Below are 26,809 nucleotides of genomic sequence, written 5' to 3'. Positions count from 1 at the left end.
AAACTATGAAAATGTTGTATCTTTTTACTGTTTTCATCATAAGATTAATTCTACCTCTGTGTAGAAGGAAACTCCAGAGAGGTTTTAAAATAATTCAAGGTTGCAAATTCTTTGGAATCCCGTTGGACACTTTCAATAAGATACAGCAAGAAAAATAGGGGAAGACAGAGGCCAGGAGCTGGTTTAAGGGTTAAGGTCCTTGTTTTGTATGACTGTGAGCTTCATTTCGTATGTTTGTGAGCCTTTCTAGATCACCTCTGGAAAGAGGATATTTGAAGATGGGCGGCTGCTATGTATGTTGCATTGGATGGAATTATCATTGTGAGGAGAACATGATAAAATATAATAATGAAATTTTTATCTTCTAGCCAGCATGTCCTGGATAGTATTCACATCCTCTGCCTTTTTCAGCTTTGCTTTAAGATTGCCCTCATTCATATTCTCGGCTATATTTTTATCTCTTTCTCTTTATTCGTCTACTTGTACCCCTCATGTATGAGTAGTGATAACCCTAATCCTATTCCCCATCTCCAGCCATAGCCAACACGAACCACCTTCCTGGTCTGAAATTTACATGTAAAGGATAGAATAGGATGATTAGATTCAGGTATAGATTTGAAGATGTTGACTCTTTATAAGTTTTATTTTAGTGTCTCATTTATTTCTCTCCTAATTACTCCTTAACAAAACAGAACGGCCACATTCTATGTAAATGAATATTTAGTAATGATGTGTAATGATTTTTTTTGCTATTTTTAAAACACCAATTGGACACAGTTTCCGTAGTTGGCTGTCTGGTTTAAAAGATGAAAGGGGTCGGGTGCAGTCGCTCATGCCTATATTCTTAGCACTTTGGGAGGCCAAGGCAGGTGGATCACTTGAGGTCAGGAGTTGGAGACCAGCCTGGCCAACATGATGAAACCCTGTCTTTACTAAAAAGATAAAAATTAGCTGGGAGTAGTGACACTTGCCTGTAGTCCCAGCTACTTGGGAAGCTGAGGCAGGAGAACTCTTGAACCCCAGAGGTGGAGGTTGCAGTGATCCAAGATTGCACCACTGCACTCCAGCCTGGGCAACAGAGAGAGATTGCGTTTCAAAAAAAAAAAAAAAAAAGATGAAAGAGATTAAAAGAGACAGTTCAGCCAGGGTCCTGTTGAGGAGCAGAAGAATTTTTTTTTTTTTTTTTTTTTTTTTGAGACGGAGTCTCGCTCTGCCGCCCAGGCTGGAGTGCAGTGACTGGATCTCAGCTCACTGCAAGCTCCGCCTCCCGGGTTCACGCCATTCTCCTGCCTCAGCCTCCCGAGTAGCTGGGACTACAGGCGCCTGCCACCTCGCCCGGCTAGTTTTTCGTATTTTTCAGTAGAGACAGGGTTTCACCGTGTTAGCCAGGATGGTCTTGATCTCCTGACCTCGCGATCCGCCCGTCTCCACCTCCCAAAGTGCTGGGATTACAGGCTTGAGCCACCGCGCCCGGCCAGAAGAATTGTTAATACATTTTGGAATGTCATCTATATTTTGAAGTGATTCATGATAATTGCTTATGTTGTTTATTTATGGACAACAGGTTTTATTTTTTAAAATTGCATCTGATTTAGGGGCCACCTACAAATAGCAACGGACAAAGAACAGTAAGAAAAAGGCAGAGATTCTAGTCTAGCTTAGGCAGGACATGTATATTTTCACATCTCAGTTTCTTGTTCTCATGAAGGTAATGCCTTTTCCATTTATTGAAGAAAGTTTTCAGCCAAATCAAATGAATTGATATCAGAATGTTTTGAAAAGTTAAAGAATAAAAAATAAAAAAATTTAAAAGAATGTTTCGAAAAGTTAGATTGGTGGTGGTGTTATATAGTGCCATTTTTTGAAGAGTGAAGTAAATTGATGGGCCCATGAGGCGACTATCAACCCTCAATGTCAAGTGTCTGAGGATTTTGTGGTGAGACACAAATGGCCAAGTCCTGCCTCAGCTTAGGCTGCAGGAGCAGCAGTAGGTCCATCTCTGTTCATCAGTGATTGAAATTACAGCTTCTATATCTGTTGTTCCAAGCATGCCACTCTTTTCCAAACTCTGGGTTTGATAAACTGTGCCTTCACCCTCAGTGTCTATCTCTCCTGATGGTCATCCTTTCAAGACCTAACCCAAGAGCAACTTTTGTGATGTCTTCTCAATCTTTCTGAAGTAGAATTTGGAGCGTCTCTCTAAAAATGAATATATGGTAGTGTTTAAGAGTAGGGGCTCTGGAGCCAATTCTGCCTGGATTCAGATCCTCATCACAGCACTTACTAGGTGTGACTGTAGGCAAATTGCTTAAACTTCTGTGCCTCACTGTCCTCACCTATAAAATGAGAAAAATGATGATAATATCACCTGATAGGGCTGTTGTGAGGCTCTTGGAACAGAGACTGATACATACGAGGCCCTTGATAGGTGTTATTTTACTTATATGTTCTTTTTTTTTTTTTTTTTTTTTTTGAGGCGGAGTTTCACTCTTGTTGCCCAGGCTGGAGTGCAATGGCACGATCTCGGCTCACCACAACCTCCGCCTCCCAGGTTCAAGCAATTCTCCTGCCTCAGCCTCCCTAGTAGCTGGGATTATAGGCATGTGCCACTGCGCCCAGCTAATTTTGTATTTTTAGTAGAGACGGAGTTTCTCCATGTTGGTCAGGCTGGTCTCGAACTCCCGACCTCAGGTGATCCACCCGCCTCGGCCTCCCAAAGTGCTGGGATTACAAGCGTGAGCCACTGCGCCCGGCCTACTTATATGTTCTTATCGAGTATTATAATTTTCGTTACCATTCTCTCCTTGCTGCCATGGGACTTTGCACATAATCTTGAGTGTAGCACTTGCACTTTTATGGCAATATTTGTTTAGACTGGGAACTCCTTGAAGGCGAAGATACTATTTTATTTGTCTTTGCTTAGTGACCTGCATAGCATCCATTCAGTGCTCAAAAATGCTTTTCTTTCCTTCCCAAAGTCCCCCCCACCCTCCATCATCACCCCTGATTGCATAGCTGTGACTTTGAAGCAGGGTTGCATGGCACATGCTCTTTTATTTCCACTGGGGCAGGAAGTTTATGGCTGCAGCTGTAACCCTTGCTGTCTGTCCATTAAGATTGTTCCCAACAGAAAAAGTTATACATATGACTTGATGACCCTCCAGAATTTTTCAGATGTTGTGTTTATTTAGCCCCTAATTGCTCAAGGTACTGCACAAGGTCATAAACGAAAGTTACTTAGCATTGCCCCATTTCTCTGGGAGATAGGAATCCTGAACAACTACCAAACATGGCTCTGCCTATACAGAGCCAGTCAGCAGCAGAGTAAAACTAGCAAACGACTAAGTGACTGTATCATTAGGAATTTATATCACCTTTCTGATAAGAGAATGAAAAGCCAGACCCAAACCAAATGTCTGCTCTGTAAAGCATTTCTTTCCCTACTCTGGCCAAGATTGCAATGCTACCTTCTGGGTTCCAGAAGGTGCTGCATTTGTGTGCATGTCTCCCATGGCGCTTAATTATGGAGTGTTAGTCATGTTTGTTTGCCTCTGCCTCTTCTCTGTGACATAATTGTCTACCCCTACCCCCACTTGGCCAGTAGGGTAGGCTTTTAGTCAATGTTTGTTGATGTTATTTTCTGTAGTCCAGACCCTATATTTTAAATCACAGTGAAAACTTTGCAAGGGAGAGACTCTTCCCCATTTAACAAATGTAGAAACTGAGGCTCTGCTGAGTGCATTAGCTCACACCTGTAATCCCAACACTTTGGGAGGCCAAGGCAGGAGGATTGCTTGAGCCCAGGAGTTTGAGACCAGCCTGGGCAATAGTGAGACCCCTGTCTCTATAAAAAAAAACTTTTTAAAAATTAGCTGGTTGTGATAGCACGCCCATCTGGTCCCAGCCACTCAGGAGGCTGAGGCAGGAGGGTCACTTGAGCCCACAAGTGAGCCATGATCGTGCCACTGCACTCCAGCCTGGGTGACAGAGTGAGAGCCTGTCTTAGAAAAAGAAAAAACAGATTTATCAAGAAATAAAACTTGTCAAGAGTCCTTTTGCCTCAAATGTGGTTCTGTCTAGCTCAGACCCTTGAGCTTCACCACAGCACGCTGTCACCCAACTCCCTGGTGTAAATACACACCTAACTGCTCACTACTTATGCGACTGTTCTCCTTACCACCTTGTGGCTTTTAGGAGGCTTGGGTGGCTGGCAGGCTCACGAACACCTTCTCACAGCCCTCTCTCAATCAACTTGAAGATGATTTGTGGGCCACTTGTGCCAAGCTATTTTCATGGTGAGGAGAGAAGTTGGAAACATATGTCCTTTATACTCAGTCTCACACATGTGTCTTTCTGTATGTCTGCTGCTGGCTGTTGAAGACTGTGGTAATTCTGATGCAGCTGGACAGTCTCACAGTGTGTGGGTCCCAGACTTGCCACGACCAGTCTCTTGTTGGTTTAGGTCAGTGTCTTCATACAAGGCTTTGTGCCTGCCTCCACTCCTGCCAAGCGCTGCAGGCACCTCGACAAAAGACGTTACTCTAGTGGGAGGGGAAGGCTAATCCTCCCTGTATTTGTTTATTTCTCAAAAAAACTTGAACAACAGGTTTACCTTAGACATATGCCATTTCAATGCAAATTTTATATAGGCATCATTATGATTCTCCTTCTTGTTCTATATGCCAGATGGCAAAAAGTCTGTTCTGAGTAGGAAAGCCTGTGGTGTGACTCAGTGTCTGAACTCCAGAGGTTCCATGCTCTCCCTTGAGGCTGGATAGCCCAGCCAACATTCTTCCCCCTCCTCCCAATCAGTTCCCTCCTCACATTCAGTCTGCAGAACCATCCAGCATACCCCGGACAGGATTCCTCACTGCAGCAATTTCCAAACTTGCCTGGCTTTAGGACTCATTGGAAGATGCTTGTTAGAAGTAGAGATTTCTGGATCTTAATTCAGACTTAGTGCATCAGAGTCTCCATGGGAGGGGTCTGGGAATTTGTGTTTTTGCAAGTTCCTTGGGAGAATCTTAAAAATTGGACAAGGTTGGAAAACATTGCTGTAGTGCAGCAAAATCTGTGTACGTACAGGTGGTGAGGATGATTTAAGAGCACGGACTATAGGTGGCAACCACAGAAATGTGAAATAACAGATTCTCACTGAATTCTTTCTGTCTGGTCTTGCCCTCTAGCTAAGGGATGTATCTATATTCTGGCTTGGAGTTCTCTAGCTTTTAGTGCCTTGTGATTTATATACTGTTCCTCTCTTCAGGCAGTCCAAGCATTGCTTTTTTGTTCACCTTTCAGGTCTAGCTGTCAAGTTTTAGTAAACTTCTGTCCACTAAATTCCATTCCCTGAGCCTTTCAGCTCTTGCTAAAGATCTCTTTTTCTCCCATTTCTAGTTTTCCACCCAAGTACACATGTCTCTTTGATTTATTGTTCTCTCACTGCCTCCATTTTATTAATTCATTCAGTCACTCGTTCAACAAGCGTCTATTGTGCCAGGCTGTGGGCGGGCTACAGCGATGAACAAGACACAATCCCTGCCCTCAAGTGCACAGTCTAGCAGGGAGACATGGGGTGTAAACACATAATTAAAATACCAGTGGTGTGCTAAGTGCTATCACAGACATGTATGCAGATTTGTAGGCGCACTAGGAGGAAGTAGTGGAAGGCACCACAGAGGGGTGACTTTTGAGCAGGGTCTTGTAGTCAGAAAAGGGGGAGGGCATTTTAAAGTTACTGTTGGCCTAGCGTCGTAGTCCTCACATTCTCACTGCAGCTCAGCTTCTTCCAGGTCTCCTTAACTTCTTTGCTCGTTTGTGGATCTGATGGAGCTAATTGGCTGAACTAGACTCTCTTGATTGACCTCTTTCAAAACCTGAGGTGGTTAGTAGTTGATTAACGTCCAGGATGCCAAATCTAACAGATTGTCCCACGATCATTTACTGACAGTGCCTGACTGAGACTTAAGCACTGAAGAAAGCTTTTTAAAGGCCTTTCACTTTGTCACTTTGCCAGATGTGTTCTGAGCCATCAGAAGTGGCCTTTGTGCCAGGGTAGGGGGTGGAGGTAGGGGATCTTGTGAGTGGGGAATGGAACAGGAGAATGCTCTAGTATTTCTTTTACAATAAAAGACATGGTTTCCTGTTTCTAATGACGGTTTCCTTAGTAGGCTTCTGTACCCCTGTTAGCTGTATGTACTGTTTGAAATTCCCCGAAGTCTTGAGTTGGCTAATTTGAAAAGGTTTAATTAATTTTTTTTTAACAAAAATTCACAGTTTCTGTATTTCACTAGGGAAACAGATGAAGGACCATTGCGATTAAATTTGTATAGTGTAGTAAGTAGTCATGATTGAAGTTTTAAAATATTTATTGTTTCTTGAAATAATGTTCATTGTAGAAAAATTAGAAATAAGAGCAAAAAGGAAAGAAGGAAAAGAAACTATAAAACCACTTCATAATCTTGCAAGCCATAACTAACCACTGTTAATATTTTGGTGTGTAAACATGCACATTTTTCTAGTACATACATAGAAAAAAAATTTTACATGTGTGCAAACACATTATTCTTTTTTTTTTTTTTTTTTTTGGAGACAGAGTTTCACTCTTGTTGCCTAGGCTGGAGTATAATGGCGTGATCTCGGCTCATTGCAGTAACCTCTGCTTCCTGAGTTCAAGCTATTCTCCTGCCTCAGCCTCCCAAGTAGCTGAGACTACAGGCACGTGCCACCACTCCCAGCTAATTTTTGTATTTTTAGCAGAGACGGGGTTTCACCATGTTGGCCAGGCTGGTCTTGAACTCCTGACCTCAGGTGATCTGCCTGCCTTGGCCTCCCAAAGTGCTGGGATTACAGGCGTGAGCCACCGCACCCAGCTATTTTTCTTTTCTTTTTTTTCCCCCATCTGATGACCTATCAAAAATATTATTCTTAAAATTGAATGTACTGCATAAACCATCTTGTTAGCAAATATACACCTATGGACCATTCATTCTTAGAAAAATGTGTACTTTTGAGTTTATATAAATCAGGTTTATTTTTTAAAAAATTGAACTCTACTAAAGTATATAAAATAGGCCAGGTATGGCTCATACCTGTAATTCTAGCACTTTGGGAGGCCAAGGCAAGAGGATTGCTTGAACCCAGGAGTTCAAGACCAGCCCGGACAACAAAGCGAGATTCTGTCTTGAGAAAAAATTTAAAAACTAGCCAGGCATGGTGGCACATGGCTATAGTCCCAGCCACTTGGGAGGCTGAGGTGAAGGTCCCTTGAGTCCAGGAATTTGAGGTTTGCCGTGAGCTATGATCACAACACTACACTCCCTCCGGCCTGGGTGATAGAGGGAGACCCTGCCTCCAAAATATATGTATCTACACACACACACACACACACACACACACACACACCCCCACCCCGTGAAAATCACCCAAGGATAAACAATTTAGTATATAGCCTTCCAGATTATTTTCTGTATATATGCAAACACAGCTCTTACTTTTTTTAAACAAAATTTTAATTTTTTACAGAATCATATTATGTTATACCTAGTGTTCTGCAGCTTGCCTTTTACACATAATGTATTACATCTCCCGTGGCAATATATTTGGATTACTTGCACATTATTACATAGATTAGGGTTTTTCATTCTCAGCACTATTGGCATTTGGGCTGGATAAATCTTTGTTGTAGGACATTGCAGGATGTTAGCAGCATCCCTCGCCTCTATCCCCTAGATGCCAGTAGCACCTCTTCTACCATGGTGACAAAACTGTTTCCCAACATTGTCACATGTCTCTTGGGGGACAAAACTCTCCTAGTTGAAAGCCACTGATATAGATGGTCTATAATATAAGCATGTAGATTGCTGCCAGTTTGTTTTTTTACTGTAAACAATAGAGCACAGGATACTTACTGATTTTTGTGCACGTGTGTGAATATTATCATTGAATAAATTCTTATGAGTACAGCTGCTGAATCAATTTTGATAGAAACTTGCAAATTAAGAGGATTGTATCATTTAATTTTTCAACTGTATCCCAATGATTCCAAATCTCTCTTTCCTGAGTTCTAGATCCATAAAACCAACTGTTGATTAGCTGTCTCTTCTTGTGCGTCCCACAGGCCTGTCCTAAGCTTAACTCTTTTCTTCGACCTCACCAAACACACACCTCAAACAAGAAACCAGCTCCACCCTACTTTCTTTCTTTTTTCCTGAGACAGTCTTGCTCTGTCACCTAGGCTGGAGTGCAGTGGCGCGATCGCGGCTCACTGCAACCTCCACCTCCTGGGTTCAAGCAATTCTTCTGCCTCAGTCTCCTGAGTAGCTGGGATTACAGACATGCACCACCACACCCAGCTAATTTTTTGTATTTTTAGTAGAGACAGGATTTCACTGTGTTGGCCAGGTTGGTCTTGAACTCCTGACCTTGTCTGATCCACCCGCCTCGACCTACTGAAGTGCTGGGATTACAGGCATGAGCCACTGCACCCAGCTCCTACTTTCAACCAGTCAGCAAATCCTGTGGTATTCCTCTTAATTCATTCACTTCGTTCATCCCTTCTACCACTATCTTTAATTCAAGTTACTACTTACTCTTACCCAGATCTCTGTGGTAGCACTGGAGCAACATCTACTCCTCCTGGTTTTTAGTCTTGGTTCCTGACAACGCATTCTCCTAGCAAGGGTGAACTTGCTGCAGTGCAGTGTTCTGCTCTAGCCCTTTTCAGTGATCCCTGCTTCCTTTCCACCATCCACTGCAGCATTGGAGGCTGAGGCCAACAGCACCTGACATTTATCACCCTTGATTGCAAATTTGTATCCATCAAACATGCTTTTTTCCCCTCATAAGTGAATATTAAAATTTTGAATGTTTAAAGTACTTTTTATGCCACAATTTGACTTTTTTTCCTGTTTTATATATTAGGTTCTATGTAAGGCTTCACGGTAAATAAAGTTATCTCTTATTTTAAAACGTTCTTTTTCAGAAAGCAGTGCTCTGTCATGTCACCTCCCCACATATCTTTCATCCCTCAGCTTTAAATCACTCTTTCTCCCTTAACTTCCTCTTGTTTCTCTGCATTTCCTGTTCTTTTTAACCCTGCTCTCTACTCATCCATCTATTCCCGTTTCCTTAGTATCAAGTCCATTTCTTGCCACTTCAACTACAGATTTTCTCCTGTATTTATCAGTTTATCCTTATTGCATTTGTTGGTATATGCACTAATTTGTGTGTGCATCATACATACTTTTAAATTTAACCTTGTGGAAAAGAGAGCCACATGAATAAATAAGACAAAGCATTAAACTAAGGGAAGAGGGTGTGAGAATTCTAGTCCCAGGTTCCAGCACAGGTGTTAGGGTACAGAAAGCCCTTTTAATTATACCATCCAGAGCCTGAACTTTGTCTTCTCTTACTTTTATGTGGTTCTGTATAGCAATGTAAGTGAATACCTCAGAAACCAGTTGTACTCATTTGATAAAGTGAAACTCCAGAGAGAAATCATTGTCAGCCTTGCTGCATTCCATTTTGGGATATCTTAAATACCAAGGAAGCTGGGGATGCCTGGGAACTTGGGGATCTCTGTCATGGTATACAGCATATTGCTATGCAAGATTGGTTTTGGGACAAGCTCTATAGTATTCTACAGGAAGTCAGCTCCAAGCCTTTGGGAAATCATACATAGCAAAATCCTTGGCAAAGAACCATACATCTCCCCACCCCAACCCCCTGCCTCTATATGGGGTAGTTCCATAACTCTGTAATTAATTTTATTTTTACGGTGGAAAACCACAGAGTAAGAATAATGCATAACCTATTTCTGTTTCTTGCTATTTTAGGGGACATCACCCAGAAGGGCTATGAAAAGAAAAGGTCCAAACTCCTATCTCCTTACAGCCCGCAGACACAAGGTAGGCAATAAAATATGGTTTCAACTTTTTCAGTATTTTTACACCAAAAAGATGCTGTCTTACAAGACCTCTATCATTTTTTTGTTCCTGTTTTTCCCTCCCTCCCTCACCAGGGGAGAGGAAAAAAACGGAAGGAAAGAAAGGAGGAAATGAATCTTAATTGAGCATCTGCTGTGTGCTAGGCGCTTTTAAAAATACCTAAGGTCATCAAATAATTTACACAGAACTTGGGTGGTAGTGTGTGAAAGACTATGCATAACTGAGATGATTCCGTGGCAGAAAATTCCAAGCCATGGAAACACCACATCGTATTTATGATGGTGCACAAACTGTGAAGAAGAAGAGCAAGAGGGAGGAAGGAAGGACAGATCTAGTATCGAATGGCAATACTTGAGGATTAGGGGGCACAACCCTAAATGAACTTATAGACTAATTCAAAGCCAGACCCACTGCTTCTATAGAGAGACTAGCACATTGTTTATATATCAGAAAGTCCTGAGTTAATTTCATGCTTAATTCCAAAGGGGTTGCTATAACCTTTGCCTCTAAGCAAGCCTGTCTCTAAACAATCGTCATATTTTTTTGGCCGGGTGCTGTGGCTCAACGCCTGTAATCCCAGCACTTTGGGAGGCTGAGGCGGGCGGATCATGAAGTCAGGAGATCGAGACCACGGTGAAACCTTGTCTCTACTAAAAATACAAAAAATTAGCCTGGCGCGGTGGCAGGTACAAGTCCAGCTACTTGGGAGGCTCAGGCAGGAGAATGGAGTGAACCCGGGAGGCAGAGCTTGCAGTAAGCTATAGATCGCGCCACTGCACTCCAACCTGGGCGACAGAGCGAGACTCTGTCTCAAAAAAAAAAAAAAAAAAAAAAAAAATCGTCATATATTTAAAGTTACTCAGATTGCGGGATTTCCTTTGATAGCCTATTTCTCCTTTAATCACTTTTACTATAGAGTGTTTTGTGTTTATTTCTGATTTTCTCCCCGCTTCAACCAGAGTGTGTTTCTGCAAGCCTGTTCTTTGTGGAACGAATGGCTTTTTTTTTTTTTTTTTTTTTTTTTGCTGAATTATAAATACCATGAGGACTTTGTATCTCCCGCAGTTCTCATAGTAAGCTTTGCACAGGGTTTATGGTCTGTAAATATTGTTGAATTAACAGTGGAATAAATAAATAAATAAATAATGGTGGTATACCCATATATTTCACTGACGTGCTTGTTTTATTTCCTGTATTGTTCTTGGAAATACCTTCATAGAGAAACTAGTAGGTCAATACACTAACAGCTAATTTAATATATCTCAATGAATAGGTGTATGTAGAAATGAATTGAGAGAGAAGAGATGGAAGTTGGGCCAGCGACAGCGAATGAAAAGCCAGCTTTTGCTGAGCAAGGCGTGACCTAGGGGTTGGGGAGGTTAGCCTGAGTTGCTGCTTATTGTGGATCTGGCCCATGCCTCTGAAGGCCCAGAGATTTACTTGAGTCACTTGGTGTAAAAGCAATAGCTCAGCAAGAGGTATAACTGTAAAAAGGACCACAATTTGTTATCCATAGTCAGGCTACGCAGAAACCAAATCATGTTCAAAAATCAATTTATGAATTTACTATGAGAAATTTTTATTTTAGACAGAGTCTTGCTCTGTCACCCAGGCTGAAGTGCAGTGGTGCGATCATGGTTCACTAGAGCCTCAATCTTTCGGGTTCAAGTGATCCTCCTGCCTCGGCCTCCTGAGTAGCTGGAACTACAGGTGTGTGTAGAGTTGGGGTCTCACTTTATTGCCCAGGCCGGTCTTGAACTCCTGAGCTCAAGCAGTGTACTGCCACCTCAGCCTCCCAGAGTATTGGGGTTATAGATGTGAGCCATCACACGTGGCCTATTATGAGAAATCTGTATGGTCAGCACATACTTGCCCCATGAGCAAGCCTATAAGGGGAACCAAATCATTTGCTTAGTGAGCATGGATTTGATGAATCAGTTGTTTAATTGCAGTAGGCCAAGGGAGTGTGGCATATCCCTCCCCCAGTAGGGATGGCCTTGCAGGTGACCTCACAGGGGAAATAGAAGGCATATGATGACAACTCCTTCAACTTCCTGATGCCACACTCCCACATCTGTGCCCTTCCATGATTACTTCCTTCCTTCTGGTTAAAAAGATTATCTGTCCCTCCGGGCCAAGGACAGTCCTTCTACCTATGCTTTGGATCCCAACCCCTCCTCCTTTTCCACAAACCTTATACTATCCAATGGCACCAAAGATAGGGCAGTGAGAGCAGTCTACCTGGGTGCAGTCAGTAAGGCACAGTGTCTGTAGAGAACTTAAAAAGCAGTGATGGGCCGGGCGTGGAGGCTCACGCCTGTAATTCCAGCACTTCGGTAGGCCAAGGTGGGTGGATCACCTGAGGTCGAGTTCAAGACCAGCCTGGCCAACATGGTGAAACCCCATCTCTACTAAAAATATAAGAATTAGCCGGGTGTGGTGCCGCACACCTGTAATCTCAGCTACTCGGGACGCTGAGGCAGGAGAATCGTTTGAACACAGGAGGCAGAGGTTGCAGTGAAGCAAGATCGTGTCACTGCACTCCAGCCTGGGCCACAGAGCAAGACTCCATCTCAATAAATAAATAAATAAATAGCAATGATGAAAACGACAATTGATCTGCTCTTTACTAAAAAGTATCACTGTGTGCAGCAATTCTAAACACTGTAATAAAGACCTCTCCTGCTGAGGCAGACAGCTGCATTGTCCCCTTAGTATGCCATTGCTGTCAGGTCCTCATCTCTCTCATACAGTCACTCTCTGTCAGCCATATTCATCCCTCAGCAGTTCGTCATGCTTGTTACTGTCTATTTAAAAAAAAAAATCCTCCATGTACTTGTCAGCCACTTCCATTTTCACCCTCTTTGTTGCCCCTTTCTAATCAAACTGCTCAGAACTGTCTATATTTACACTATTTTCTCAAATGCTCACTTCTCAGCCCGTTTTAGTTCCTTCTGGAGCTACTGCCATCTAATCTCAGTAGTATTCAGCACCCTGTCTCTCAAAACTCTTATTTTGAATCTCTTTTTTTCTTTCATTCTTGTTTTTGTTTTGAGACAAGGTCTGGCTGTGTTGCCCAGGCTGGAGTGCAGTGGTGTGATCTGGGTTGATTGCAACCTCTGCCTCCCAGGCTCAAGCGATCCTCCCACCTCACCCTCCCAAGTAGCTGGGACTACAGGTGTGAGCTCCCACACCCAGCTAATTTTTGTATTTTTTTGTAGAGACAGGGTTTTGCCATGTTGTCCAGGCTGGTATTGAACTACTGAGCTTAAGCAATCCATCCGTCTTCGCCTCCCACAATGCTGAGATTACAGGCATAAGCCACCATGCCCTGCCCACTCTTCTTATTTTCTTACCCTACACTTCCTGCTGCTCCTAGTCTTTCTTACAGGCTCATTTTTGTCTGTTCAATGTTAGATTTCTCAAGTTGAGGACCAAGACCTCTTGCCTTCTCACTCTGTATCAGTGGTTTCTCAAATTGTAGCAAGCCCTCAGAATCACTGGAGGGCTTGTTAATACACAGACTGCAGGGCCCCATTTTCAGGGTTTCTGATTCATCTGGTCCAGGGTGAGGCCTGAGAATTAGCATTTTTGTTAATTTCCCAGGTAATGTTGAGCTTGGTGGTCCAGGGACCACACTTTGAGAACCAGTGCTGTATCTCTCTAAATTATTTCAGCCACCCCTGTGACTTTAATTATCATTCGAATTCAGATAACTCCTAAGTATGTATCTTCAACCCAGATCTCTTCCGAGCCCCTGATCCATAGATCCAACTGTATACTTAACATCTCCACTTATATACCTTAAAGGCATCACCATTTCAACATATCCAAAATTTAAATTTATGACTTCTCCACCCTACATCTACCACCACTACTAACCCCTCCCTGCACACATTCCCCAGAAAACCAACTACAACCTGCTCCTGTGCTTCTAGTTTTCCCTTCTGAGTGAATACAACTCACATTCATAAGCCCAGCAAGTTACAGGCTTAAAAGTCATCCTTAATGTCCCTATCTTCCTTCCCTTCTTTGGTTACCAAGTCCTATCAGTTTTCTGTTTCTTCTTGAGCCAGTTTTGGTAAACTCAATTTTTTTTTTTTTTTGAGACGGAGTCTCGCTCTGTCACCCAGGCTGGAGTGCAGTGGCGCGGTCTCGGCTCACTGCAACCTCTGCCTCCTGGGTTCAAGTGATTCTCCTGCCTCAGCCTCCCAAGTAGCTGAGATTACAGGCGACTGCCACCACACGGCTAATTTTTGTATTTTTAGTAGAGACAGGGTTTCACCATGTTGGCCAGGATGGTCTCAATCTCCTGACCTCATGATCCACCCGCCTCGGCCTCCCAGAGTGCTGGGATTGCAGGTATGAGCCACCGCGCCTGGCCCTAGTTCAAGTGATTCTTGTGCCTCACCTTCCCCAGTAGCTGGGATTACAGGTGTTGCCACCACGCTCAGCTAATTTTTGTATTTTTAGTAGAGACGGGGTTTCACCATGTTGCCCAGGTTGGTCTCGAACTCCTGACCTCAGGTGATTTGCCCGCCTCAGCCTCCCAAATTGCTGGAATTACAAGCATGAGCCACTATGCCTGGCTCAATTTGCTTCTTCTTAAAGCACATTTTTTAGTAGCCAAATACTTTAGTGAGGGTCTCTCAGTGGTAAATTCTTTCATTTTGTGTTTTTCACTTTATTTGACCATTTTGTTCATTAACAATGTCCTTCCCAAAAAGGGGTGGGTTGTAGGGTTGGGTAATTTATGTTATATAGATTCCATGTCAAAATAAGAGATGACCCTTTGGCATATTTACCCAATATATCTTTGTAAATGTTGAAGGAAGTCATTTAATTTGACTTTTTTCCCCCCTAAATAGAGAGAAGGTCTCACTGTGTTGCCCGGGCTGTTCAAGTGATCCTCCCGCCTCCACCTTCCAAAAGTGCTAGGATTATAGGTGTGAGCTACCACATCTCCCTAGTTTGACTTTTTAAATGGCATTGGAATGCAAATTTAAACTTTATTAAAGTTTAGTAGAGTCCGGCTGGGTGCAGTGGCTCACGCCTGTAATCCTGGCACTTTGGGAGGCCGAGGCGGCCAGATCACCTGAGGTCAGGAGTTCAAGACCAGCCTGACCAACATGGAGAAACCCCATCTCTACTAAAAATACAAAATTAGCCAGGCATGGTGGCGCATGCCTGTAATCGAGCTACTTGGGAGGCTGAAGCATGAGAATCGTTTGAATCTGGGAGGCGGAGATTGCAGTGAGCCGAGATTGTGCCACTGCATGCCAGCCAGGGTGACAGAGCGAGACTCTGTCTCAAAAAAAAAAAAAGTAACATTCTCACGACTATCTTTTTATTTATTTATTATTATTATTTTTGAGATAGAGTCTTGCTCTGTTGCCCAGGCTGGAGTGCAGTGGCGTGATCTCGGCTCACTGCAACCTCCACCTCCCAGGATCACGTGATTCTCCTGCTTCAGCCTCCTGAGTAGCCAGGATTACAGGCGTGTGCTACCACACCCAGCTAATTTTTGTATTTTCAGTAGAGACAAGGTTTCACCATGTTGGCCAGGCTGGTCTCGAACTCCAGACCTCAAGTAATCTGCCTCCCTTGGCCTCCCAAAGTGCTGAGATTACAGGCGTGAGCCACTGCACCTGGCCTAATCACTAGTGTCTTTTTAAATAAAAAGTTAATTTCTGCAACATTTTATTACTGGGATTATTATGTGCACATGCTCCTTACCTAAAAATTTAGTGAGTGATTTTTTTTTCTTAAAAAAAAAAAAAAAAAGTAAGACCAGGCGCAGTGGCTCACACCTGTAATCACAGCACTTTGGGAGGCCGAGGCGGGCGGATCACGAGGTCACGAGCTCGAGACCATCCTGGCCAACATGGTGAAACCCTGTCTCTACTAAAAATACAAAAAGTAGCCAGGCGTGGTAGCAGGCACCTGTAGTCCCGGCTGCTCAGGAGGCTGAGGCAGGAGAATGGCGTGAACTCAGGAGGCAGAGCTGGCAGTAAGCCGAGATCGCACCACTGCACTCCAGCCTGGGTGACAGAGTGAGACTCCATCTAGAAAAAAAAAAAAAAAAGAGGAATTAGAGACGGGGTCTTGCTATGTTGCCCAGGCTGGTCTCAAACTCCTGGGCTCAAGCGATCCTCCTGCCTCAGCCTCCTCAAGTTCTGGGATTACAGGTGTGAGCCACCTCTCCCTGCCTTGTGAATGATTTTTTTGTGTGTGGAATTGATTTGTAGTTATCTTGCGTTGCATATTTATGTATATTTTATATTTCTTTTCTCAAATGTTACATAAATCTTTAAAACAGGACTTCAGAAAAAATTAACTGTAACAGGAAATATGGAAGATAACGCAAGTTTTAAGAAAATATTTAAATAGTAATGGAGCGCTCGCTTTGGCAGTACATATACAAAAACTAGAACAATATAGAAGATTAGTATAGCCCCTGTGCAATGATGACATGCAAATTCATGAAGCGTTTCATCTTTTTAGAACATTAGGCCCAAGTAATATGTCATTGTGTAAGGAAAAATAACATGCAAAAAATAAAGTAAACCGAAAAAGGAAGTGGTAGAAATTTAGTATGGACAAGTTTGGTTAATATTAAGCATGGATGGCTGGGCTCAGTGGCTCATGCCTGTGATCTCAGCACTTTGGTAGGCTGAGGCAGGATGATCACTTGAGACCAGCCTGGGCAACATAGTGAGATCTCATCTCTACAAAAAAATCAAAAAAATTTGCCAGGTGTGGTGGTGCACACCTGGAATCTCAGCTACTCAGGAGGCTGAGGCGGGAGGTTTGCTTGAGCCTGGGAGGTTGAGGTTGCAGTCAGCCATGATTGTGCCACTGCATGCCAGCCTGGGTTGACAGAGCAAGACCCTGTCTCCAAAAATAAGAAAAGCTAACTTAATTCAGTAGCATCATAGGGATTAGGTTCTAAAGTCACTGTATGGCAAACATCTGCTTCAAAATTACCCTAAAAATCACGTAAACCTCCCAGCATTGGAACTGACAGTTGTTTTTTTAGTTAAACAAGAGCCACGCCTTATCTGGTATTTAAGGGCCATACTGTCTTTTAACAATAGATTAAAATTTATAAGATTAAAGATGAAAAATTCAGGGCCTCAAAACGCTCCCACTTTGAAAGAAATGGAAGAAATGAAGATACGGCAGATTCACACCTCCCATCTCCTGCTCATTCTGAGCTGTCTGCTCTTTGAAAGGAATGGCCCACAGAACATCTTTCAGTAGTTGGAAGCTCCTGTGGCCAAGTATAAAGCTTCCCACACGCCTCAATTAGCAGACTTCCAGGGAGAAGCGGCCAGGAAATTAACTCTCTCTTTTGGCATGGCCCAAAGAATTGAAGTTTCAAACCACATGCATTCTAACTTCTCTGTAAATTAGTCACTCTTGGCCACTCTTCGAGTTGCAGGAAAATGGAAGATTTTGTGGAGAAAGGTAATTTCCCTGTGCTGATCCTGTGGTCTAATCTTTAAGACACTTTGGATACAAGTAACTGATAATTCCAGCCAGCTTTAATAGAAAAAGAGTTCATTCCAAAGTTATAGGGATTACTGACAAAATCTAAGGACAGTACATATTTACTGAGTTGAGTGCCTGCTGTGTTCCAAATACTGTTTCAACACCAAGGAGACAGCATGGGACAAGACACTGCCCAGAACCTACCTGGTTTGCTCCGTCACTCTACTTAGGGGTTTGTTCAATTAGGGAAGTCATGTAGAGGCCCTCCTTGACCAGCCCTATAAATAGTCCCCACTTCCATTATCTGAGTTGCATTTTAAAAGAGCTGTCTTTGACCATCCCACAGATTATGGTCTTTTTGTGTGTCTTATTCGCCTGCTGGAGGAACATTATTTTTTATTGTTTTTATTCTTCATGTCCCCAGTTTCTATCGTTAGTGCCTGATATATAGTGTCCTATAAATGTTTGCAGAACTAAAAAGAGCATTTAGATTTTCTGGCATTTTCTTGAGTAAACATCTATGAAGATAAAAGTGTTAGGTAATACAAGAAGCAGGGCACTGTACAGATTGTAGAGTGGTCTCTTCTTGTAGATTGATCATGGCAACTTGTCTCCACCCTCAATAGGCCTTTTAATTTAGACCTACTAAAACCTCAAGAGGCTGTGCAGAGTATATCAATTCTCAAATGATATTTTAGCATTTCTTTAATTTTTAAATGAAGTTGGTGCATCTATTTTAAATAGTACTACAAGATTTATAACAACAGAAATGAGCAGAAAGAAAAGGAGAGGCAGGGTACTGCTCATTCTGTTTTGTCTTAATGTATTTGAGATTATTTGTGACCTTTGTGTATTTGATTTTCTTCCTTCATCCTGTAACTTGCTTCTGTCTTTCACTTCATTTTTGAAATAAATCATGTTGATCTCCTGCTTCAGAATAAGATCTTACCTTTCATGTTTTCTTTGTTGGCCTATATGTTTCTGTATTGTTTTTCCCCCCAGACTCCTGCCTACTTATTTTTTAGGGATAAATCATAAGTTTATGAAGATAGTTATTAATATTTGTTGATGTTCTTTAGCTTGTCTTGATAAGAAGTTCTCGTGACCCAAAGATTTTTCCCAACATGGATTCCTTTTGTGATTGCTGCTTGTTGTGCTGAGTGGCAGTCCCCGGTGTTGCAGTTCCTATAAGTACACTGCACTTGGCAGCTGCTCCATGCCCCTTTCATTACAGTTCTTCTAGGTTCAGTCCTGCCCTTGAAGTTGTTCAAGGGTGCAGGTGTGACCAAGTTAAAATGAAACAAAGGAAAACCCTTGTGTTTTATTCTCTCTATCAAGCCTCTAATAATGCCTCCTGGAATACTCTGTAACCCTATTTTCCTTAATGTCGTGTAAGTATATGAAGATAGTGAGAGGCACACATTTTTGCATACAACTTATATGAATTGGAGATACACAAATAAGCAGGATTTTTAGGTAAACTTTAAATGGCTATCTCAACATTTTTGTGTTTCTTTTTCCCAGCCAACTACTATTATTGGTGGAGGTGAGGAGACAGATAGGATCTTAATTATTTATTTTAATTAAAATACTAAATGCTTGCAATATGAAAGACCAAGGACCGGTTACTACAGGAGATACAAGATGATTAAGACCAGCCTCTGACCTCAAGTTATTTACACTATAGCAGGAGAGATGACAGTGACACAAATGAGGACCACAAAAGAGAGTAGAATAAGTACTGTAAGAGAGCTCTAAACAAAGTACTGTGGAAATTCAAAGGGACGTGAACTTAAAGCCAGTTATTGAAATCAGGAACAGCATTTTGGAATGACACAGAACATTTCCAATTGTAAATACTCAGTAAGCAATGTGCCTCTGTGTGTGTATGTATGCATAGGGTTTGAGGAGTGGAATCTATTTTGTTTTATCTATCTTATTTTGATTTAAAAGTTCCTTCCCAAATGAGGCTCATAGCATAATGGAAAGAACATAATATCTTTTTTCCAGTCCCTGTTCTGCTTTCATTTGTTTGGTTTGGATGGTATTAGAATCCCTATGAATTGGAGCACACATTGCAATTATATCTGCCCCCATATATCTCATCAGAAGGAAGTCCAGTATTTTCCTCTTGGGGCTTCTTTTTCCTCCCAAATTGTCTGAGAACCCTCAGGGATTATGTAGGCAATGCAAAAGGAGAGGTGGTAGATCCAACTTTCACACCCAAAGGGGAAAGATCCCCACAGTCTGCTGTTTGCTTTCTATCATCTCACAGGGTGCTGCTGAAAACTGGTCCTCACTGTGTGACCAGCCAGTAATGCTGAGCCTGTTCTCTGCATCAGCTACTCTGATGATCTCTACTTGGACTGGTGGAGCAGAGCTCCTAGTGTTGGCTCTCTTAGCCTCATGCACTACCATTTTCCTGATGTCAGGTGGCCAAGGAAGCTCTGGATCAGGATCTGTTCAGACACCTACCGCTTAACAGACCCAGAACTCCCAACCCACATTCCTTACAGAGTCTACACCTGGAAAACAGGCAGGTGGCCCCTTTTTCAGATTCCAGACACCAGCACTCTCATTCCTCTCTTGCCTTCTCTAGGCGGAGAGGTTAATCACCTACCCTTCAAACGAAGACTTTCCTCAATTACTCACAGCTGCTCTAGCCTTTCAATCAAGGTGCATTTACCATCCTTCTTGGATGGTGTGGGAGTGAGGGCCCTATAATGATTCAAGGTGATTATTGACTCACTCTCACTGTGGAAAAATCTGTGACGGGCATCCTGCTTCGTTAATAGTATCTGTCACATGGTGCTGTTGTGAAGACATAATGAGATGGTAATAAGCAAGAGCCATGGAAGTATTATTGATATTCTGTCATTCCTTGTAAATCTCTTCAAAGGCTGCCCACTCGGCTTAGGGCAAGTGACTTGATGCCACTTTTCCAGTCCAGTCTCATTTTGTAACACTCTACCCTTTTGCTGTATCTTTAGCCCCGCTGGTCTTAGACTTTAAGGCTTTTCTCCTTCACTGGGCTTCTACAAACACCATGCTTTTGAATGAAGTGGCTTTTCCTTCTCTCTGCCTAGTTAAGTTTTGCATCACTGTCTCCTTTTAACAGACATTCATCTTCACTGAAATTCTAATACAAGTTAAATCCCCATTATGTGGGTTAAGAGACCCTTGTTCTTTTCCTTCTTAGCATGTATCACAAGGTCAAAGGTATACACATGGTGACCACTTACTTGTTTAATGTGTTTCTTCTCTGGATACTAGCACCAAGGCATGTGTCCAGGCATGTCTGCTCTGTTCAACTCCCGGAAGTTGAACTATTAGGTTCCTTGTTCTCAGAGCCCATCCTGTTTCACTGTGTTACTCTTGCAGGTGAGAATATCTGTTAAATCATAAGCAGAGTTTTTTTTTTTTTTTTTTTTTTTTTTGAGAGGGAGTCTGGCTCTGTCGCCCAGGCTGGAGTGCAGTGGCCGGATCTCAGCTCACTGCAAGCTCTGCCTCTCGGGTTTACGCCATTCTCCTGCCTCAGCCTCCCGAGTAGCTGGGACTACAGGCGCCTGCCACCTCGCCCGGCTAGTTTTTTTTTGTGTTTTTTAGTAGAGACGGGGTTTCACCGTGTTAGCCAGGATGGTCTCGATCTCCTGACCTCGTGATCCGCCCGTCTCGGCCTCCCAAAGTGCTGGGATTACAGGCTTGAGCCACCGCGCCCGGCCATAAGCAGAGTTAAAAGATAACATGTAGAGGCTGGTGGCTTCCTTCCATCTTCCTGAGTGGAAATGTTGTGTAGTTTTGTGCTACTAAATACCATTTTTTTCAGATTATCATCCTTACCATATTCAAACAATAGAAACATACTAGACTCTGATGTATTTTTCTGCCAAGGAACAATAAATTATATACATGTTGGTCATCGAGAAGGAAGGCTTTGTGTTTTTGAACCTAAAATGTGTACTTTTTATTGTTACTAAACCTTTTAACATCATCACTATTTAAACATAATGGTGACCCCTAGTGGATGTTCTGCATAACAGACTGAAAGATCAGAAACCCCCCACCTGAAGCTCTTGCTTTGTAATAATCAGCAAGTTGTCTTTTTCTTTGGATCTCTATTTTATTTTATGCTAGAATTTAGATGTCATGAAGAAGACTTAATTTGTGAGTCTGGCAGCTTCCATTCCAGCACATATTTGTATTTGTCTTTGGTTTTATGCATAATTCATTCTATAAGCAGAACAATGAAATTGTAAAGAAATAGAGAGTACCTCAATCCAAATACGTTAGGGATTTTTTTTTGTCCCACCTGACCCTTATAATTGTATATAAATAGTTTTTACATACAGTTATAATTATATTGTGTACATAATATTTTGTGTTCTTTTATCACTTGGCATTACTTTATTTGGAATGAAGTATCTGCATAGTCTACATATTTTTCATTTTTAATGGCATATAGTATCTCATTATGTTGATACATGTAGTTAAGTTTCATCTTTGCTTTTAGCTTTTCCTTACCATGGCAGTTAAACTGTGTATATCTTATTCAAAACACAGTAATCTGTATTTCAGCACTCCAGGTAATTTCTGAGATCTAGTTGGAGTGTGAAACCGTGGTTCAGGGAATGATTTACCTTGAGGCAGCATCTTGCCTGCCCAGCTGATATTACATATGCTGTTAAATAATGCCCTGCTGTCTTCCCATGCCCCCACACTCCTTCCCTCCTCTTTTTGATGAGGCCTGAGATACAGGTTGAGTAGCCCTTATCTGAAATGCTTGGGACTAGAAGTGTTTCAGATTTCAGATTTTTAAAAAAATTTTTGGAATATTTACCTTACGTACCAGTTGAACATCTGAAATCCAAAAATTGGAAATTAGAAATGTTTCAAGGAACGTTTCCTATGAGCATTAGACAGGAGCTCAAAAAGTTTTGGATTTGGATGTTTGGGGTGTTCAACCTGTATGTTGTTTTCTGCTTCCATTCATGATAAATCATTGCCCTTGCAAGTGAGCCAAGATGGGAATAAATCTCCACTTTTTTTTTTTTTTTTTTTTTTTTGAGACAGAGTCTTGCTCTGTCACCCAGGCTAGAGTGCAGTGGCACAATCTCAGCTCACTGCAACCTCTGCCTCTGGGTTCAAGTGATTCTCCTGCCTCAGCCTCCCCAAGTAGCTGAGACTACAGGTGCATGCCACCACGCCCGCTAATTTTTGTATTTTTAGTAGAGACAGGGTTTTGCCATATTGGCCAGGCTGATCTTGAACTCCTGACTTCAGGTGATCTGCCCACTTTGGCCTTCTGGCTGAATTGCTGGGATTACAAGTGTGAGCCACCGCGCCTGACCTAGTCAACACAATTTTAAAAATCTAACCAGGACGTACATTTCTCCCTCTTACTCCCAAATATGCATGGATTTGTCCGTTGCTTTCAGGGAAAGGAAAAGGAAGTCACTGATTTTTAGAAAGTTGGAAAAGCTGGCCAGGAGTGGTGGCTCACGCCTGTAATCCCAACACTTTGGTAGGCTGAGCGAGGCGGGCAAATTACTGGAGGTTGGGAGTTCAAGACCAGCCTGGCCAACATGGTGAGACCCCTGTCTCTACTAAAAATACAAAAAGAAATTAGTTGGGCATGGTGGTGGGCACCTGTAATCCCAGCTACTCAGGAGGCTGAGGCAGGAGAATCACTTGAGCCCAGGAGGTGAAGGTTACAGTAAGCAGAGGTTGTACCACTGCACTCTAGCCTGGGCGTCAGAGCAAGACTTTGTCTCAAAAGATAAATAAATAAATAAAAATAGGAAGTTGGAAAAGCCTACTCAGTGTCATAATTTAGGAAGCTGACAAGTAAATATTGTTTTAACTGATTTTGGGTAGGAATCTGTTGTACATGGTTATGACCTTATAATTAAGAAAATCTAATATAATTTAAATTTTATTCTTTATAGTTAGCTATTTTCTTGATGTCCTGTGGTGAACATCAATTTTACATTCAGAAAAAGAGCTTTTCTAAATTACAGAAAACTTGTAAAACCTGTGGAAAAATATGTAAATTATCCAAACTCTCATCACCCAGGATAATTTCTGTTAATATTTTACTGCATTTGCTTTCAGCATTTTCTTTTTTTCTTGAGGCAGGGTCTTGCTCTGTTCCCCACGCTGGAGGGCAATGGTGTGATCACGGCTCACTGCAACCTCAACCTCCAGGACTCGAGTGATCCTCCTGTCTTAGCCTCCAGGAAGCTGGGACCACAGATGTGCACTACCATGCCCAGCTAATTTTTTTTTAAGAGACAGGGTCTTGCTATGTTGCCCAGGCTGCTCATTTGCTGCCTCCATTCATGATAAATCATTGCCCTTGCAAGTGAGCCAAAGTGGGAATAAATCTCCACAAATTTTTTTTTTTGAGACAGAGTCTTTCTTACTTTTGATTGGTAAAACTAGAAAATGTAACAAGGTATGGAAAATGTTAAGAATTTAGTATAGCTATTCTGTGAAATAGATTCTGAAGAGAATTTAGGTTGATTAAAACTTCAATTATAATCCCAGACATTGTAAAATCTGTTTCTGAAACATTTTCTGCTCAGTTAATATATTTTCTAATGAAAAGCTCGGTTAAGAGGAACCATCAAAAACAGCATTTCCAGATCCTTAAAAGCACATTAGTGGAGAAGACCCTAAAATATACTCTTCCGTGTGTGTGTGTGTGTGTGTGTGTGTGTATGAACCATTTAAAGAAATAATGGTTTTGTGGGCCAGGAATTTGGGCAGGGTGACTATTTTGCTCTATATGGTTGCCAGCTGGGGTCATTCAGTGGTTGTCTTCCCCCTCACGTAGTAGATGGGCTGCTCTGGACAGTCTAAGATGGCTCATTCAAATGTTTGCTGCATTGACAGGGCAGGTGGAGGGCTGGGCTCAGCCAGGACTGTTGACTAGAGCCCCAACACATGACCTTTCCAGCATGCTACCTGCTTTTTTTTTTTTTCTTTTTAAGTGATAAAACATTGTCATTATGAATCTCAGTTCCTGTAATACTTTGATGCCATCAGTGTTTACTGGGGTGTGTGGCACTGTTGCTTGTACTCTCCAGACCACTGCTTTGAGTCTTTTTTTTCCCCCCCCTTAATTTTTTGGCTTTATAGGCTGATTCTGAGCTGGGGTCTGGAGCAGTACATTTGCTGTGTAGATGACATCTTAATATATTGGGCACTTAATTTGCTGTGCGGAAGCTGTCTTGCTGGGCATAACCAGGTGCTATTTCAGAAACTTAAAATAAGCCTTAAAGAAGGAAATCCTGCAATATGTGACAACCTGGAGGACATTATGCTGAGGGAAATAAAGCAGTCACAGAAGAACAAATACTGCATGATTCCACTTATATGGGATATCTAAGAGAGTCAAGCTCATAAAAGCAGAGAGTAGAATGGTGGTTGTCGGGGGATATAGGGAGCGGGAAATGAGACATTGCTGTTCTGCAGGTATAAAGTTTCAGTTATCCAAGGTTAGTAAGTTCTGCTTTATAACATCGTGCCTTATTAATACTAGTAAGATATTAATACTACTGTATTTTACACTCAAAATTTTGTTAAAAACGTACATCTCATGTTAAATTTTCTTATTGTAATTTTTTTAAGAAACAAATTTGGAATTAATCATTTGAGATAAAAAGGCAGGAAAACATCAGAACTTAGTGTTTTTCTGTTTATTTACCCCATCCCTATATTCTTGATAAGACAGTATATTTTGGGAGGGCAGAGTATGGGGACAGGACAGGGTCAGCGATGAGTGCAGTTGGAAGAGGGGCTAATAGGCTTGAAGCTGTGCTTGCATAATCTCCCTGTTTTTGCTTGAATTATGTTTATCTGGAGTGACTGATGGTATGGTAGCTAAGGCTCCCCAAGCTATTCGTTGTCTCACTGTTCAGGGTTGGGGGTCATACGCAGTCAGCTCCCCATCACTACTGCCTCTCTTTGGAGTCTCTGGAATGGCCTTTTAATTTACATTTGTCTTCTGGCTATTCCTCTCTTATCAGCCTGTTGACATTTAAGGCTCTACGATGATATTTTTTTAGTTTGGATGTCTTTGCATCATATTTATGTATTTATATTAAAACTCTCTAGCCCTTTGCTGTGAATGGGGTAATAGTACCTAGCTCAGAGTGTTGTGGGAATGCTTAAAGGGCTTTAGAAAATGTTAGCTATTACTGTTACTGGATAACCATCTTTAAAACTTCCTTTTTTAGAAACTGATTCAGCAGTACAGAAAGAACTTAGAAACCAGACACCTGCTCCATCTACAGCTCAAACTTCTGCTCCCTCTAAGTACCACCGAACTCGATCCGGGGGAGCCAGGGATGAACGATATCGATCAGGTGAGGAGAAGCCACAGAATGACCAGCTGAATCGTTTTCCTAACAATAGTATGAACTGTGTATCCTGAGAGCTTCCAATACTTGTTTCTTCCCCCCCCCGCCCCCATGAGGCACCAACAAGTCTATATTAACTCATTCACCAGTCATTTATTTTGTACCCTACTATGTGTCAGGTATAGTAGGTACTCAGTAATTTGCTGGAAATGGAACAGTACCTAAGACTGTTTCCAGCTAGGCGACATGGCTCACGCTTGTAACCCCAGTACTTTGGGAGACTGAGGTGGGCAGATCACTTGAGGTCAGGAGTTTGAGACCAGCCTGGCCAACATGGTGAAACCTCGTCTGTACTAAAAATACAAAAATTAGTGGGGCATGGTGGTGGGCGCCTGTAATCCCAGCTACTCAGGAGGCTGAGGCAGGAGAATCACTTGAACCCGGGAGGTGGAGCTTGCAGTGAACTGATATCCCACCACTGTACTCCAGCCTGGGTGACAGCGTGAGACTCCGTCTCAAAAAAAATAAAGACTGTTCTGCCCTCAAGGAATTTAACAGTTTAAGAAGAGACCAGACAAGCATACAAGCACAAAGGCCATGTGAATAAATAAGTAAATAAGAAAGTGGAGGGTTGGGTCTCGTGGGTGGTACTGGGAGAGCTCAGTGGATTCTATTGGAAGAGGCAGGCCCTTCTGTGTTTGCCAGAGCTAGAGCTATTGCGTAACTAGTCTCTCTTAATTGATGGAGCTGAAAGAAAACTCTCAATGAAATTTCAAATTAGTTATTTCTTCTAACCCAAAAAGTACCCACAGGAAGGGAAGGAGCAAGGTGTGCCTGTCTGGCAGCAGGAGCATACTCCTGCTTGCACTGTGCTTGGGACCACCTGGCGGCCAGGACCAGGTGTGCAGCTTTGATAAGCAGAGGAGTGACTGATAGATCCCTAGAGCATGTGTGGTGCAGCAGGCCTTTCCGATGCCCACTTCCCGTCCACTGCACCAAGAGTAG

At 42.3% G+C, this 26,809-nt stretch overlaps 1 protein-coding gene and 1 non-coding gene across 5 annotated transcripts in view; both read left to right on the top strand.

The window, feature by feature from the left end:
- Positions 1–26,809, top strand: part of LOC105474366 (disco interacting protein 2 homolog B) — a 263,589-nt gene that overhangs the window by 117,421 nt on the left and 119,359 nt on the right. For all 4 annotated transcript variants that reach the window (XM_011728986.3, XM_011728988.2, XM_011728987.2 and 1 more), the window contains exons 2-3: positions 9,837–9,908; positions 25,682–25,810. In XM_011728986.3, coding sequence (XP_011727288.1) covers positions 9,837–9,908; positions 25,682–25,810 — 201 coding nt within the window. The remainder of the gene's footprint in view (positions 1–9,836; positions 9,909–25,681; positions 25,811–26,809) is intronic.
- LOC112425284 (U6 spliceosomal RNA) lies at positions 16,345–16,449 on the top strand. The gene has a single exon (XR_003016354.2). It is a non-coding gene; the product is annotated as a U6 spliceosomal RNA (small nuclear RNA).

The sequence above is a fragment of the Macaca nemestrina genome, chromosome 10 (genome assembly GCF_043159975.1).
Source record: "Macaca nemestrina isolate mMacNem1 chromosome 10, mMacNem.hap1, whole genome shotgun sequence".
In the NCBI taxonomy this organism is placed as follows: Eukaryota; Metazoa; Chordata; class Mammalia; order Primates; family Cercopithecidae; genus Macaca; species Macaca nemestrina.
The sequence above is the reverse complement of the archived record's forward strand: the minus strand, read 5'-3'. Positions and strand labels throughout refer to the sequence as shown.